Source organism: Glandiceps talaboti, chromosome 16 (genome assembly GCF_964340395.1).
Source record: "Glandiceps talaboti chromosome 16, keGlaTala1.1, whole genome shotgun sequence".
In the NCBI taxonomy this organism is placed as follows: domain Eukaryota; kingdom Metazoa; phylum Hemichordata; class Enteropneusta; family Spengelidae; genus Glandiceps; species Glandiceps talaboti.
The window spans coordinates 22,744,332-22,762,529 of record NC_135564.1 but is presented as its reverse complement, the minus strand read 5'-3'; the positions used below and the strand labels follow the sequence as shown (position 1 = coordinate 22,762,529).

At 37.8% G+C, this 18,198-nt stretch overlaps 1 protein-coding gene across 1 annotated transcript in view; it reads right to left on the bottom strand.

Moving 5' to 3' along the window:
• LOC144447069 (transmembrane protein 161B-like) overlaps window positions 1-18,198 on the bottom strand; it is a 91,149-nt gene that overhangs the window by 32,923 nt on the left and 40,028 nt on the right. Inside the window, exon 6 of the mRNA XM_078136966.1 lies at window positions 10,184-10,388. Within this exon, the coding sequence (XP_077993092.1) occupies window positions 10,184-10,388 (205 nt within the window). The remainder of the gene's footprint in view (window positions 1-10,183; window positions 10,389-18,198) is intronic.

The following is an 18,198-nucleotide window of genomic DNA, read 5'->3' as shown; positions in this document are numbered from 1 at the left end:
ATGGTCAAGTATACATAGCACCTACAAGGTGTACGTGTTGTATCCAATGTCACTATGGTCAAGTATACATAGCACCTACAAGGTATACGTGTTGTATCCAATGTCACCATGGTCAAGTATACATACCACCTACAAGGTATATGTGTTGTATCCAATGTCACCATGGTCAAGTATACATAGCACCTACAAGGTATATGTGTTGTATCCTATGTAATTATGGTCAAGTATACATAGCACCTACAAGGTTTATGTGGTTTATCCGATGTAACCATGGTCAAGTATACATAGCACCTACAAGGTATACGTGTTGTATCCAATGTCACCATGGTCAAGTATACATAGCACCTACAAGGTGTACGTGTTGTATCCAATGTTACCATGGTCATGTATACATAGCACCTACAAGGTATATGTGGTGTATCCAATGTCACTATGGTCAAGTATACATAGCACCTACAAGGTATGTGTGGTGTATCTGATGTCACCATGGTCAAGTATACATAGGACCTACAAGGTATATGTGGTGTATCCAATGTCACCATGGTCATGTATACATAGCACCTACAAGGTATATGTGGTGTATCCGATGTAACCTTGGTCAAGTATACATAGCACCTACAAGGTATATGTGTTGTATCCAATGTCACCATGGTCAAGTATACATAGCACCTACAAGGTATATGTGTTGTATCCAATGTCACCATGGTCAAGTATACATAGCACCTACAAGGTATATGTGTTGTATCCAATGTCACTATGGTCAAGTACACATAGCACCTACAAGGTATATGTGTTGTATCCAATGTCACTATGGTCAAGTATACATAGTACCTACAAGGTATATGTGTTGTATTCAATGTCACTATGGTCAAGTATACATAGTACCTACAAGGTATATGTGTTGTATCCAATGTCACTATGGTCAAGTATACATAGCACCTACAAGGTATATGTGTTGTATTCAATGTCACTATGGTCAAGTATACATAGCACCTACAAGGTATACTATATGTGTTGTATCCAACGTCACCATGGTCAAGTATACATAGCACCTACAAGGTATGTGTGGTGTATCTGATGTCACCATGGTCAAGTATACATAGGACCTACAAGGTATATGTGGTGTATCTGATGTCACCATGGTCAAGTATACATAGGACCTACAAGGTATATGTGGTGTATCCAATGTCACCATGGTCATGTATACATAGCACCTACAAGGTATATGTGGTGTATCCGATGTAACCTTGGTCAAGTATACATAGCACCTACAAGGTATATGTGTTGTATCTGATGTCACCATGGTCAAGTATACATAGGACCTACAAGGTATATGTGGTGTATCCAATGTCACCATGGTCATGTATACATAGCACCTACAAGGTATATGTGGTGTATCCGATGTAACCTTGGTCAAGTATACATAGCACCTACAAGGTATATGTGTTGTATCCAATGTCACCATGGTCAAGTATACATAGCACCTACAAGGTATATGTGTTGTATCCAATGTCACCATGGTCAAGTATACATAGCACCTACAAGGTATATGTGTTGTATTCAATGTCACTATGGTCAAGTATACATAGTACCTACAAGGTATATGTGTTGTATCCAATGTCACTATGGTCAAGTACACATAGCACCTACAAGGTATATGTGTTGTATCCAATGTCACTATGGTCAAGTATACATAGTACCTACAAGGTATATGTGTTGTATTCAATGTCACTATGGTCAAGTATACATAGTACCTACAAGGTATATGTGTTGTATCCAATGTCACTATGGTCAAGTATACATAGCACCTACAAGGTATATGTGTTGTATTCAATGTCACTATGGTCAAGTATACATAGCACCTACAAGGTATATGTGGTGTATCCAATGTCACCATGGTCAAGTATACATAGCACCTACAAGGTATATGTGTTGTATCCAACGTCACCTATGGTCAAGTATACATAGCACCTAGAAGGTATATGTGTTGTATCCAATGTCACCATGGTCAAGTATACATAGCACCTACAAGGTATATGTGTTGTATTCAATGTCACTATGGTCAAGTATACATAGTACCTACAAGGTATATGTGTTGTATCCAATGTCACTATGGTCAAGTACACATAGCACCTACAAGGTATATGTGTTGTATCCAATGTCACTATGGTCAAGCATACATAGTACCTACAAGGTATATGTGTTGTATTCAATGTCACTATGGTCAAGTATACATAGTACCTACAAGGTATATGTGTTGTATCCAATGTCACTATGGTCAAGTATACATAGCACCTACAAGGTATATGTGTTGTATTCAATGTCACTATGGTCAAGTATACATAGCACCTACAAGGTATACTATATGTGTTGTATCCAACGTCACCATGGTCAAGTATACATAGCACCTACAAGGTATGTGTGGTGTATCTGATGTCACCATGGTCAAGTATACATAGGACCTACAAGGTATATGTGGTGTATCCAATGTCACCATGGTCATGTATACATAGCACCTACAAGGTATATGTGGTGTATCCAATGTCACTATGGTCAAGTATACATAGCACCTACAAGGTATGTGTGGTGTATCTGATGTCACCATGGTCAAGTATACATAGCACCTACAAGGTATGTGTGGTGTATCTGATGTCACCATGGTCAAGTATACATAGGACCTACAAGGTATATGTGGTGTATCCAATGTCACCATGGTCATGTATACATAGCACCTACAAGGTATATGTGGTGTATCCGATGTAACCTTGGTCAAGTATACATAGCACCTACAAGGTATATGTGTTGTATCCAATGTCACCATGGTCAAGTATACATAGCACCTACAAGGTATATGTGTTGTATCCAATGTCACCATGGTCAAGTATACATAGCACCTACAAGGTATATGTGTTGTATTCAATGTCACTATGGTCAAGTATACATAGTACCTACAAGGTATATGTGTTGTATCCAATGTCACTATGGTCAAGTACACATAGCACCTACAAGGTATATGTGTTGTATCCAATGTCACTATGGTCAAGTATACATAGTACCTACAAGGTATATGTGTTGTATTCAATGTCACTATGGTCAAGTATACATAGTACCTACAAGGTATATGTGTTGTATCCAATGTCACTATGGTCAAGTATACATAGCACCTACAAGGTATATGTGTTGTATTCAATGTCACTATGGTCAAGTATACATAGCACCTACAAGGTATATGTGGTGTATCCAATGTCACCATGGTCAAGTATACATAGCACCTACAAGGTATATGTGTTGTATCCAACGTCACCTATGGTCAAGTATACATAGCACCTAGAAGGTATATGTGTTGTATCCAATGTCACCATGGTCAAGTATACATAGCACCTACAAGGTATATGTGTTGTATCCAATGTCACCATGGTCAAGTATACATAGCACCTACAAGGTATATGTGTTGTATCCAATGTCACCTTGGTCAAGTATACATAGCACCTACAAGGTATATGTGTTGTATCCAATGTCACCTTGGTCAAGTATACATAGCACCTACAAGGTATATGTGTTGTATCGAATGCCACCATGGTCAAGTATACATAGCACCTACAAGGTATATGTGTTGTATCCAATGTCACCATGGTCAAGTATACATAGCACCTACAAGGTATATGTGTTGTATCCAATGTCACCTTGGTCAAGTATACATAGCACCTAGAAGGTATACGTGTTGTATCCAATGTCACCTTGGTCAAGTATACATAGCACCTACAAGGTATATGTGGTGTATCCAATGTCACAATGGTCAAGTATACATAGCACCTACAAGGTATATGTGTTGTATCCAATGTCACCATGGTCAAGTATACATAGCACCTAGAAGGTATATGTGTTGTATCCATTGTCACCATGGTCAAGTATACATAGTAACTACAAGGTATATGTGGTGTATCCAATGTCACCTTGGTCAAGTATACATAGCACCTACAAGGTATATGTGTTGTATCCAATGTCACCTTGGTCAAGTATACATAGCACCTAGAAGGTATACGTGTTGTATTCAATGTCACTATGGTCAAGTATACATAGTACCTACAAGGTATATGTGTTGTATCCAATGTCACAATGGTCAAGTATACATAGCACCTACAAGGTATATGTGTTGTATCCAATGTCACAATGGTCAAGTATACATAGCACCTACAAGGTATATGTGTTGTATCCAATCAAACCATGGTCAAGTATACATAGGACCTACAAGGTATATGTGGTGTATCCAATGTCACCATGGTCATGTATACATAGCACCTACAAGGTATATGTGGTGTATCCAATGTCACTATGGTCAAGTATACATAGCACCTACAAGGTATGTGTGGTGTATCTGATGTCACCATGGTCAAGTATACATAGCACCTACAAGGTATGTGTGGTGTATCTGATGTCACCATGGTCAAGTATACATAGGACCTACAAGGTATATGTGGTGTATCCAATGTCACCATGGTCATGTATACATAGCACCTACAAGGTATATGTGGTGTATCCGATGTAACCTTGGTCAAGTATACATAGCACCTACAAGGTATATGTGTTGTATCCAATATCACCATGGTCAAGTATACATAGCACCTACAAGGTATATGTGTTGTATCCAATGTCACCATGGTCAAGTATACATAGCACCTACAAGGTATATGTGTTGTATTCAATGTCACTATGGTCAAGTATACATAGTACCTACAAGGTATATGTGTTGTATCCAATGTCACTATGGTCAAGTACACATAGCACCTACAAGGTATATGTGTTGTATCCAATGTCACTATGGTCAAGTATACATAGTACCTACAAGGTATATGTGTTGTATTCAATGTCACTATGGTCAAGTATACATAGTACCTACAAGGTATATGTGTTGTATCCAATGTCACTATGGTCAAGTATACATAGCACCTACAAGGTATATGTGTTGTATTCAATGTCACTATGGTCAAGTATACATAGCACCTACAAGGTATATGTGGTGTATCCAATGTCACCATGGTCAAGTATACATAGCACCTACAAGGTATATGTGTTGTATCCAACGTCACCTATGGTCAAGTATACATAGCACCTAGAAGGTATATGTGTTGTATCCAATGTCACCATGGTCAAGTATACATAGCACCTACAAGGTATATGTGTTGTATCCAATGTCACCATGGTCAAGTATACATAGCACCTACAAGGTATATGTGTTGTATCCAATGTCACCTTGGTCAAGTATACATAGCACCTACAAGGTATATGTGTTGTATCCAATGTCACCTTGGTCAAGTATACATAGCACCTACAAGGTATATGTGTTGTATCGAATGCCACCATGGTCAAGTATACATAGCACCTACAAGGTATATGTGTTGTATCCAATGTCACCTTGGTCAAGTATACATAGCACCTACAAGGTATATGTGTTGTATCCAATGTCACAATAGTCAAGTATACATAGCACCTACAAGGTATATGTGTTGTATCCAATGTCACCTTGGTCAAGTATACATAGCACCTAGAAGGTATACGTGTTGTATCCAATGTCACCTTGGTCAAGTATACATAGCACCTACAAGGTATATGTGGTGTATCCAATGTCACAATGGTCAAGTATACATAGCACCTACAAGGTATACTATATGTGTTGTATCCAACGTCACCATGGTCAAGTATACATAGCACCTACAAGGTATGTGTGGTGTATCTGATGTCACCATGGTCAAGTATACATAGGACCTACAAGGTATATGTGGTGTATCCAATGTCACCATGGTCATGTATACATAGCACCTACAAGGTATATGTGGTGTATCCAATGTCACTATGGTCAAGTATACATAGCACCTACAAGGTATGTGTGGTGTATCTGATGTCACCATGGTCAAGTATACATAGCACCTACAAGGTATGTGTGGTGTATCTGATGTCACCATGGTCAAGTATACATAGGACCTACAAGGTATATGTGGTGTATCCAATGTCACCATGGTCATGTATACATAGCACCTACAAGGTATATGTGGTGTATCCGATGTAACCTTGGTCAAGTATACATAGCACCTACAAGGTATATGTGTTGTATCCAATGTCACCATGGTCAAGTATACATAGCACCTACAAGGTATATGTGTTGTATCCAATGTCACCATGGTCAAGTATACATAGCACCTACAAGGTATATGTGTTGTATTCAATGTCACTATGGTCAAGTATACATAGTACCTACAAGGTATATGTGTTGTATCCAATGTCACTATGGTCAAGTACACATAGCACCTACAAGGTATATGTGTTGTATCCAATGTCACTATGGTCAAGTATACATAGTACCTACAAGGTATATGTGTTGTATCCAATGTCACTATGGTCAAGTATACATAGTACCTACAAGGTATATGTGTTGTATTCAATGTCACTATGGTCAAGTATACATAGCACCTACAAGGTATATGTGGTGTATCCAATGTCACCATGGTCAAGTATACATAGCACCTACAAGGTATATGTGTTGTATCCAACGTCACCTATGGTCAAGTATACATAGCACCTAGAAGGTATATGTGTTGTATCCAATGTCACCATGGTCAAGTATACATAGTACCTACAAGGTATATGTGTTGTATCCAATGTCACAATGGTCAAGTATACATAGTACCTACAAGGTATATGTGTTGTATCCAATGTCACAATGGTCAAGTATACATAGCACCTACAAGGTATATGTGTTGTATCCAATGTCACAATGGTCAAGTATACATAGTACCTACAAGGTATATGTGTTGTATCCAATGTCACAATGGTCAAGTATACATAGTACCTACAAGGTATATGTGTTGTATCCAATGTCACAATGGTCAAGTATACATAGTACCTACAAGGTATATGTGTTGTATTCAATGTCACTATGGTCAAGTATACATAGCACCTACAAGGTATACTATATGTGTTGTATCCAACGTCACCATGGTCAAGTATACATAGCACCTACAAGGTATATGTGTTGTATCCAATGTCACCATGGTCAAGTATACATAGCACCTAGAAGGTATATGTGTTGTATCCATTGTCACCATGGTCAAGTATACATAGTAACTACAAGGTATATGTGGTGTATCCAATGTCACCTTGGTCAAGTATACATAGCACCTACAAGGTATATGTGTTGTATCCAATGTCACCTTGGTCAAGTATACATAGCACCTAGAAGGTATACGTGTTGTATTCAATGTCACTATGGTCAAGTATACATAGTACCTACAAGGTATATGTGTTGTATCCAATGTCACAATGGTCAAGTATACATAGTACCTACAAGGTATATGTGTTGTATCCAATGTCACAATGGTCAAGTATACATAGCACCTACAAGGTATATGTGTTGTATCCAATGTCACAATGGTCAAGTATACATAGTACCTACAAGGTATATGTGTTGTATCCAATGTCACAATGGTCAAGTATACATAGCACCTACAAGGTATATGTGTTGTATCCAATGTCACCATGGTCAAGTATACATAGCACCTACAAGGTATATGTGTTGTATCCAATCTCACCATGGTCAAGTATACATAGCACCTACAAGGTATATGTGTTGTATCCAATGTCACCATGGTCAAGTATACATAGCACCTACAAGGTATATGTGTTGTATCCAATGTCACCATGGTCAAGTATACATAGCACCTACAAGGTATATGTGTTGTATCCAATGTCACTATGGTCAAGTATACATAGCACCTACAAGGTATATGTGTTGTATCCAATGTCACCATGGTCAAGTATACATAGTACCTACAAGGTATGTGTGGTGTATCTGATGTCACCATGGTCAAGTATACATAGGACCTACAAGGTATATGTGGTGTATCCAATGTCACCATGGTCATGTATACATAGCACCTACAAGGTATATGTGGTGTATCCGATGTAACCTTGGTCAAGTATACATAGCACCTACAAGGTATATGTGTTGTATCCAATGTCACCATGGTCAAGTATACATAGCACCTACAAGGTATATGTGTTGTATCCAATGTCACCATGGTCAAGTATACATAGCACCTACAAGGTATATGTGTTGTATCCAATGTCACCATGGTCAAGTATACATAGCACCTAGAAGGTATATGTGTTGTATCCATTGTCACCATGGTCAAGTATACATAGTAACTACAAGGTATATGTGGTGTATCCAATGTCACCTTGGTCAAGTATACATAGCACCTACAAGGTATATGTGTTGTATCCAATGTCACCTTGGTCAAGTATACATAGCACCTAGAAGGTATACGTGTTGTATTCAATGTCACTATGGTCAAGTATACATAGTACCTACAAGGTATATGTGTTGTATCCAATGTCACAATGGTCAAGTATACATAGTACCTACAAGGTATATGTGTTGTATCCAATGTCACAATGGTCAAGTATACATAGCACCTACAAGGTATATGTGTTGTATCCAATGTCACAATGGTCAAGTATACATAGTACCTACAAGGTATATGTGTTGTATCCAATGTCACAATGGTCAAGTATACATAGCACCTACAAGGTATATGTGTTGTATCCAATGTCACCATGGTCAAGTATACATAGCACCTAGAAGGTATACGTGTTGTATCCAATGTCACCATGGTCAAGTATACATAGCACCTACAAGGTATATGTGTTGTATCCAATGTCACCATGGTCAAGTATACATAGCACCTACAAGGTATATGTGTTGTATCCAATGTCACCATGGTCAAGTATACATAGCACCTACAAGGTATATGTGTTGTATCCAATGTCACTATGGTCAAGTATACATAGCACCTACAAGGTATATGTGTTGTATCCAATGTCACCATGGTCGGGCCTACAGGTTTCTTCATCTGTAGTTCCAAACATAAAATATACTAAATGTTACAGACACAACCACCGTGACTTGTGATTCCGCTGTGGCTGTGGCAACGATTTCGACATGTACAATGTATTGTTTTCACTACCTGTGATTGACGATGTACTGTAACTTCCGTTGGTTTTATTTTCAATTCAGGGCCGAAAATCAATAGCTAGAAAGTAGCACGAAAGTAATAAAAAGTGACAATGTGACACTTCTGTATGTCATACAAAATAAACTTGCCGATACAACCAGAAACTATATACAACAATTGCACAATAATTATAGCTTTCAACTTTCAAGCATAACAAACATAGCTCTACGTTTGCCTACGCTACGGAAGGCAGATACTTTGAACGTGTCAGCCATGATAGTGAAGTCGCGTCCCAAATTCTCATGTGATCTCGCCTCTTAAATGACGTGGCAATTTGTGCGATAATGACGGGAGGTTCAAAACATTTTGTTTACGATCGAATTATTCTCAGAAGCCGTACGTCGTTACAAGTGTTAATTTGACTTGCATCCATGGATGAGGCAATTGATTACATGGTAAAGGTTGGTTCTACACGATCTTTTACAGTATTTGAAATATTGAAAAAATGGCAATTTTAAACAATTTTACAACTTTAATGGATAAAATAATAACTTTAACGCCAAAAGTCATATTGATATTTACGATAAACTATGCCATTTAATGTTAACATTTCCCATTGATACCTCAAACTTTCTACACAAAGCATTTAATCATAGGAAAACCTTTATTTATAATTAAAACATATGTGATATTTATTAAATTATTTAATTTGAAATTTCTTTTTGTGTCCTATAAACCAGAGGGCTGTGGCTTTTTTGTTTTTAAATTTTATTTAAGCATTGTATAATTTAAATAAGTCATAGGACACCTTGATAAACAATAGCATAACAAATAGCACCTACAAGGTATATGACTGTGTGGTACCCAATATCACCATGGTTATTGGCAAAAGTCATTAACATCATCTCTTTATTTGTTAGGTTAATCAATCACAGAATTCTGCCCACTAATAGGTTTGTACGTATCTGGGGTGGCAGTCATGTTTTATCCAAATATGGTATATTTGTCAGCTCAGGATGATACTCATACATTGTTTATATATCATTCAAACAGTTGGAGTTTAATTGTTTGTACGAACAACTTTTGGTTCGTGATTTCTCACTGAGCTAGACAGGATCAGACGATTCTATACCATGTTAGCATCTCAACTAAGTTCCTGTCTGTCAGATACTTACTGTTTCATAGGGGTATCTTTACTGTACTTCAAGGCATCTAGGTGCATTTTAGCAAAGCGTAGACCAGGGAACGTGAGAAATGCTCCAATCAGAGCACTAATTACTGCCAGGATTAACTTGAATGTTATCTGAGATAATGGACCACTTGATTCCAAACCTTGCTGGTTTAGAAATATAGATGCATTGCTGGAAAAACTTTCATATGCTGTATAGATAAAAAAGAAAGAATGGTAAATTTTTGTGAGCTGTTTAGAGAAAAGAGAAAAATAGTACTAATGCATTGTAGCACAACTGTATTTGGCTGTTGCTAGGGACATGGTCTTGATGCTAGGGATATTTGCATACATTTTTAAAATCTTTATTAACTTGCCTACTCTTCCCACTTGTCATCTTTGCAATATAAACCATCATTTAGCTGTTGCTATGGGCATGGTCCTGTTGCTAGGCATATTTGCATACATTTTTTAAATCTTTAGTCGCTTACCCATCCCTGTTGTTATCTTTGTAATATGCATTGTCATTTCACTGTTGCTAAGGGCATGATCATGGTTGCTAGGGCCTATTGTGTCAAAATGTTTTCAATAATGACTGCAGAATAATATCTCCAGAAACATTTCCCAAGTTTCAACCCATTTACCATGCAGTTTCAAGATATATGTTTTTGACCAAAAAGACACATTTTATACCTTATTTGCATATCACTGATGAGATCATCATGTCATAAACAATTCTTAACCAAAACACCTCTAAGAACTTTCCAACCAAATTTCAGATCAATCTGCTGAGTAGTTTTGGAGTTTAAGTTTTTTGACCAAAAATTACATTAATTTTGTTTTACCCAAATTACATATCGGTGGTAAGATCATTTCGATTTGAACAATTTCCCATCTAGACACCCAAGGTAACATACCCACCAAATATCATGGCAATCAGTCCAGTGCTTTTTGACTTTAAGTTCTTTACACACACACACACACACACACACACACACACACACACACACACACACACACACACACACACACACACACACACACACACACACACACACACACACAGACAGAGAGACAGACAGACAGACAGACACTTTGCCATGCTTATAGCACTACTGAACCTTATCAGTTCAGTTGTGCTAAAAACAACCATGTTAAATTTTGAATGTGATGAAATGCCTGAGTGTAACATACACTGCTTGTGGTACAATGTAACTACATGTACATGAATGTATGTGAGTGTACATGTATGGATTTGGGGTAGGGTTGAGGGTTGAAGGTTGAGTTATTAGACTGTATGTCAGTTTACATATGTGGATTTGGATGGGTGTATATGTATATAGGGATTTCAGGTAGGGTGTAGGGTTGAGTTATTAGACTGTGGCTGTATATGTAGGAAGTGGGGGTAGGGTGTAGGGTTGAGTTATTAGACTGTGGCTGTATATGTAGGAAGTGGGTGTAGGGTTGAGTTATTAGACTGTGGCTGTATATGTAGGAAGTGGGGGTAGGGTTGAGTTATTAGACTGTGGCTGTATATGTAGGAAGTGGGTGTAGGGTTGACTTATTAGACTGTGGCTGTATATGTAGGAAGTGGGGGTAGGGTTGAGTTGTTATAAGACTGTAGCTGTATATGTAGGAAGTGGGTGTAGGGTTGAGTTATTAGACTGTGGCTGTATATGTAGGAAGTGGGTGTAGGGTTGAGTTATTAGACTGTGGCTGTATATGTAGGAAGTGGGTGTAGGGTTGAGTTGTTAGACTGTGGCTGTATATGTAGGAAGTGGGGGTAGGGTTGAGGGTTGAGTTATTAGACTGTGGCTGTATATGTAGGAAGTGGGGTAGGGTTGAGTTATTAGACTGTGACTGTATATGTAGGAAGTGGGTGTAGGGTTGAGTTGTTAGACTATGGCTGTATATGTAGGAAGTGGGGGTAGGGTTGAGGGTTGAGTTATTAGACTGTAGCTGTATATGTAGGAAGTGGGTGTAGGGTTGAGTTATTAGACTGTGGCTGTATATGTAGGAAGTGGGGGTAGGGTTGAGTTGTTAGACTGTGGCTGTATATGTAGGAAGTGGGTGTGGGGTTGAGTTGTTAGACTGTGGCTGTATATGGAGGAAGTGGGGGTAGGGTTGAGTTGTTAGACTGTGGCTGTATATGTAGGAAGTGGGTGTAGGGTTGAGTTATTAGACTGTGGCTGTATATGTAGGAAGTGGGTGTAGGGTTGAGTTATTAGACTGTGGCTGTACATGTAGGAAGTGGGTGTAGGGTTGAGTTGTTAGACTGTGGCTGTATATGTAGGAAGTGGGTGTAGGGTTGAGTTATTAGACTGTGGCTGTACATGTAGGAAGTGGGTGTAGGGTTGAGTTGTTAGACTGTGGCTGTATATGTTGGAAGTGGGGGTAGGGTTGAGTTATTAGACTGGCTGCTGTACCAAATAAACCATGTCTGTGAGCGTTACATTGTAACATTCAGTCTGTACCAAACAAACCATGTCTGTGAGCGTTACATTGTAACATTCTGTCTGTACCTAATTAAGTATTCCTGTCTGTGAGTGTTTACATTATAACATTTGTTATACGTCACCTGTCACCAATCTCGCATTCTGATTGGTCGAGAGCCCTGCAGATACACAGGCGTATTTTTCACCAACAGCCGTATTTTTGCTTGTTGTATCACGTGATCACTACATGTCCCCTTGTAAACAAATCTAGCAGACAACTAGAGATCGAGCTATAACCAGCATTTCCAATGCCAAATTTGTTGTCAATCGAACAAAATATCACCGTTGTATACATTGTAACAAGTCTTTGAACTGTACTTTTCATGTCACAGGGAAATAGTCAAAAATTCCACACACAACCGTGAAAGTCCAGTGACGGCGAACGCACGGTCGTCACGCGATCGTAAACATGAATTCCTAAATTTATGAGGGATATGAAAATTACCACCACAAAGGGTGTAATTTTTGCTTAACTAGAACAACAAAGCATATCACGAACATTTATGTACATTTAATGGAATACAGTACGCAAAACAAAGACACACTCATTTTTCAGCTGACGGTTATTAAGTTTGAATATATCGCTGAGTGATATGCAAATAGTAAACATTACGTCATACTACTGAGCAAACGCGCACTCTGATTGGATGATAAAGTTAAGGCTGACATGTAAACAACCGCATTGCAGTTATCAGAGAGGTGCATGATACTACGCTCGACAGTATAACGCGGAAGTGATTTTTAGACATGTAGGAAGTGGGTGTAGGGTTGAGGGTTGAGTTATTAGACTGTAGCTTTATATGTAGGAAGCGGGGGTAGGGTTGAGTTATTAGACTGTGGCTGTATATGTAGGAAGTGGGGGTAGGGTTGAGTTATTAGACTGTGGCTGTATATGTAGGAAGTGGGTGTAGGGTTGAGTTGTTAGACTGTGGCTTTATATGTAGGAAGTGGGGGTAGGGTTGAGTTATTAGACTGTGGCTGTATATGTAGGAAGTGGGGGTAGGGTTGAGGGTTGAGTTATTAGACTGTGGCTGTATATGTAGGAAGTGGGTGTAGGGTTGAGTTGTTAGACTGTGGCTGTATATGTAGGAAGTGGGGGTAGGGTTGAGGGTTGAGTTATTAGACTGTGGCTGTATATGTAGGAAGTGGGGGTAGGGTTGAGGGTTGAGTTATTAGACTGTGGCTGTATATGTAGAAAGTGGGTGTAGGGTTGAGTTATTAGACTGTGGCTGTATATGTAGGAAGTGGGGGTAGGGTTGAGTTATTAGACTGTGGCTGTATATGTAGGAAGTGGGTGTAGGGTTGAGTTGTTAGACTGTGGCTTTATATGTAGGAAGTGGGGGTAGGGTTGAGTTATTAGACACAGTGGCTGTATATGTAGGAAGTGGGGGTAGGGTTGAGTTATTAGACTGTGGCTGTATATGTAGGAAGTGGGGGTATGGTTGAGTTATTAGACTCTATGTGGGTATATTATGTAGGGAGTGTGGGTAGGGTTGACGGTCGATATATGTGATCATTTGGCTGTTGCTATGGGTGTGGTCATGTTCCTAGACATATTTTAATGCAATCTTGAGTGTTCATTAATTTATCTATGAATCTTTAAAGTTATCTTTGCAATATACATGTACATGTAGAATATAACCCCTGTACATATAGAACTATACAACCCCCTGTATATATAGAACTATACAACCCCTGTATATATAGAACAGTTACTATACAACCCCTGTACATATAGAACTATACAACCCCTGTATATATAGAACTATACAACCCCTGTATATATAGAACTATACAACCTCTGTACATATAGAACTATACAACCCCTGTATATATAGAACTATACAACCCCTGTACATATAGAACTATACAACCCCTGTATATATAGAACTATACAACCCCTGTATATATAGAACTATACAACCCCTGTATATATAGAACTATACAACCCCTGTACATATAGAACTATACAACCCCTGTACATATAGAACTATACAACCCCTGTATATATAGAACTATACAACCCCTGTATATATAGAACTATACAACCCCTGTATATATAGAACTATACAACCCCTGTATATATAGAACTATACAACCCCTGTACATATAGAACTATACAACCCCTGTACATATAGAACTATACAACCCCTGTATATATAGAACTATACAACCCATCTATATATAACTATACAACCCCTGTATATATAGAACTATACAACCCCTGTATATATAGAACTATACAACCCCTGTATATATAGAACTATACAACCCCTGTACATATAGAACTATACAACCCCTGTATATATAGAACTATACAACCCCTGTACATATAGAACTATACAACCCCTGTACATATAGAACTATACAACCCCTATACATATAGAACTATACAACCCCTGTATATATAGAACTATACAACCCCTGTACATATAGAACTATACAACCCCTGTACATATAGAACTATACAACCCCTGTATATATAGAACTATACAACCCCTGTATATATAGAACTATACAACCCCTGTACATATAGAACTATACAACCCCTGTATATATAGAACTATACAACCCCTGTATATATAGAACTATACAACCCCTGTACATATAGAACTATACAACCCCTGTACATATAGAACGATACAACCCCTGTACATATAGAACGATACAACCCCTGTACATATAGAACTATACAACCCCTGTATATATAGAACTATACAACCCCTGTACATATAGAACTATACAACCCCTGTATATATAGAACTATACAACCCCTGTACATATAGAACTATACAACCCCTGTATATATAGAACTATACAACCCCTGTATATATAGAACTATACAACCCCTGTACATATAGAACTATACAACCCCTGTATATATAGAACTATACAACCCCTGTACATATAGAACTATACAACCCCTATACATATAGAACTATACAACCCCTGTACATATAGAACTATACAACCCCTGTACATATAGAACTATACAACCCCTGTATATATAGAACTATACAACCCATCTATATATAACTATACAACCCCTGTACATATAGAACTATACAACCCATCTATATATAACTATACAACCCCTGTATATATAGAACTATACAACCCATGTATATATAGAACTATACAACCCCTGTATATATAGAACTATACAACCCCTGTACATATAGAACTATACAACCCATCTATATATAACTATACAACCCCTGTATATATAGAACTATACAACCCATGTATATATAGAACTATACAACCCATCTATATATAACTATACAACCCCTGTATATATAGAACTATACAACCCCTGTATATATAGAACTATACAACCCCTGTACATATAGAACTATACAACCCCTGTACATATAGAACTATACAACCCCTGTACATATAGAACTATACAACCCCTATACATATAGAACTATACAACACCTGTATATATAGAACTATACAACATCTGTACATATAGAACTATACAACCCCTATACATATAGAACTATACAACCCCTATACATATAGAACTATACAACCCCTGTATATATAGAACTATACAACCCCTGTATATATAGAACTATACAACCCCTGTATATATAGAACTATACAACCCCTGTATATATAGAACTATACAACCCATGTATATATAGAACTATACAACCCATGTATATGTAAGAAGCCGAATCTTGATCATAATGTACTTAAGAACTATAGACCCGTGTCAAATTTGAGTTTTTTGTCCAAATGTTTGGAACGCGTCGTTGCTGGCCAACTGAAAGGCTACCTGTCTGATAATCAGTTATATGCTAAGTGTCAATCGGCTTACCGCGCTTGGCACAGCACTGAGACTGCACTTCTACGTGTACATAATGACATAATGCTGGCACTGGATTCACGTAAGGATGTCATCTTAGTTATGCTCGATTTATCAGCAGCGTTCGATACTCTAGATCACGACATCCTACTGCACAGATTACAGTATCGATTCGGAGTAACGGGCGCGGCTTTAGAATGGTTCCGTTCATATCTAATACATGTAAGTCGTGTTCAACGCGTTTCCATTGACTCCATAACATCACATGATGCAATCTTACGTTTCGGTGTTCCACAAGGTTCCGTATTAGGACCAATACTTTTTACTCTTTATACAACACCCATTGACGAAATCATATCCTCACACGGTCTAGACTACATGTTATATGCAGATGATACCGGAATCTACGCTGTATACAATACACCAAATGACGTTAAATTAGACCTTGAACTACGCGTTGAAGATTTACGGCAATGGATGAGATCTAACATGTTGATCCTTATTGATGATAAGACAGAGATAAATATACATTTTTCTTCGCGGTTTAAGAAAGACAAAGTTAAACTTGACAGTCTCAAAATCGGATCCTCAGAAATTTGTCCAACTATGTCGGCCAAAAATCTTGGTGTCATGTTAGATTCGGATGGTTTCATGACAAGTCAAGTAAATAACATCTGCAAATCAGCATACTTTGCATTATACAGGATTGGCAAAATCCGTTGCTTGATCGACGTTCCAACAACGGAGAAGTTAATACACGCGTTTGTCACATCGCGACTAGATTAATATTGCAATACTATGCTATACGGAATCAACAACTACCAACTTCAAAAGATACAATCTGTACAGAACGCCGCTGCACGACTCATTACCGGTACAAAGAAATTCGATCACATAACACCTGTTCTACATAATTTACATTGGCTGCCTGTTGAGAAACGAATTCAATTCAAGATCGTTCTCCTGACATATAAAATTATCTCCGGCAAATGTCCAGATTATCTATGCTCGCTAATAGACATCAGAGTTCCTAGGCGCACACTTCGTTCATCGGAAGGATTACTTTTATCAAGACACGACACCAACACAACAACCAAAAACTATGGTTTCCGCGCCTTTTCCATCACAGCACCGATCCTATGGAATGAACTACCTCTTAAAATCACTCCTAATTGTTCTATTGAATCTTTTAAACACTCCCTGAAAACCCATCTTTTTAAAGTTCATTATGGAGTGTAAGATTTTATTTTTTTCTCTCCGCTTTGTATATGGCATTTTAATTATTTTTTTCCCCATATTTTTTTTTTTTGCTTTGCATGACGCATTGTAGTACTTTATTGTATGGCATTTTTTTTAGTATTTTATTAATCGTTATGTAAAGAGCACTGAGACGTAGTGTAGTGCGCTTTTTTTTTTTTTTTTAAAGAAATTAAATAATAATAATAATATAGAACTATATAACCCCTGTATATATATAACTATACAACCCCCTGTATATATAGAACTATACAACCCCTGTATATATAGAACTATACAACCCCTGTACATATAGAACTATACAACCCCTATACATATAGAACTATACAACCCCTGTACATATAGAACTATACAACCCCTGTATATATAGAACTATACAACCCCTGTATATATAGAACTATACAACCCTACATATAGAACTATACAACCTCTGTACATATAGAACTATACAAC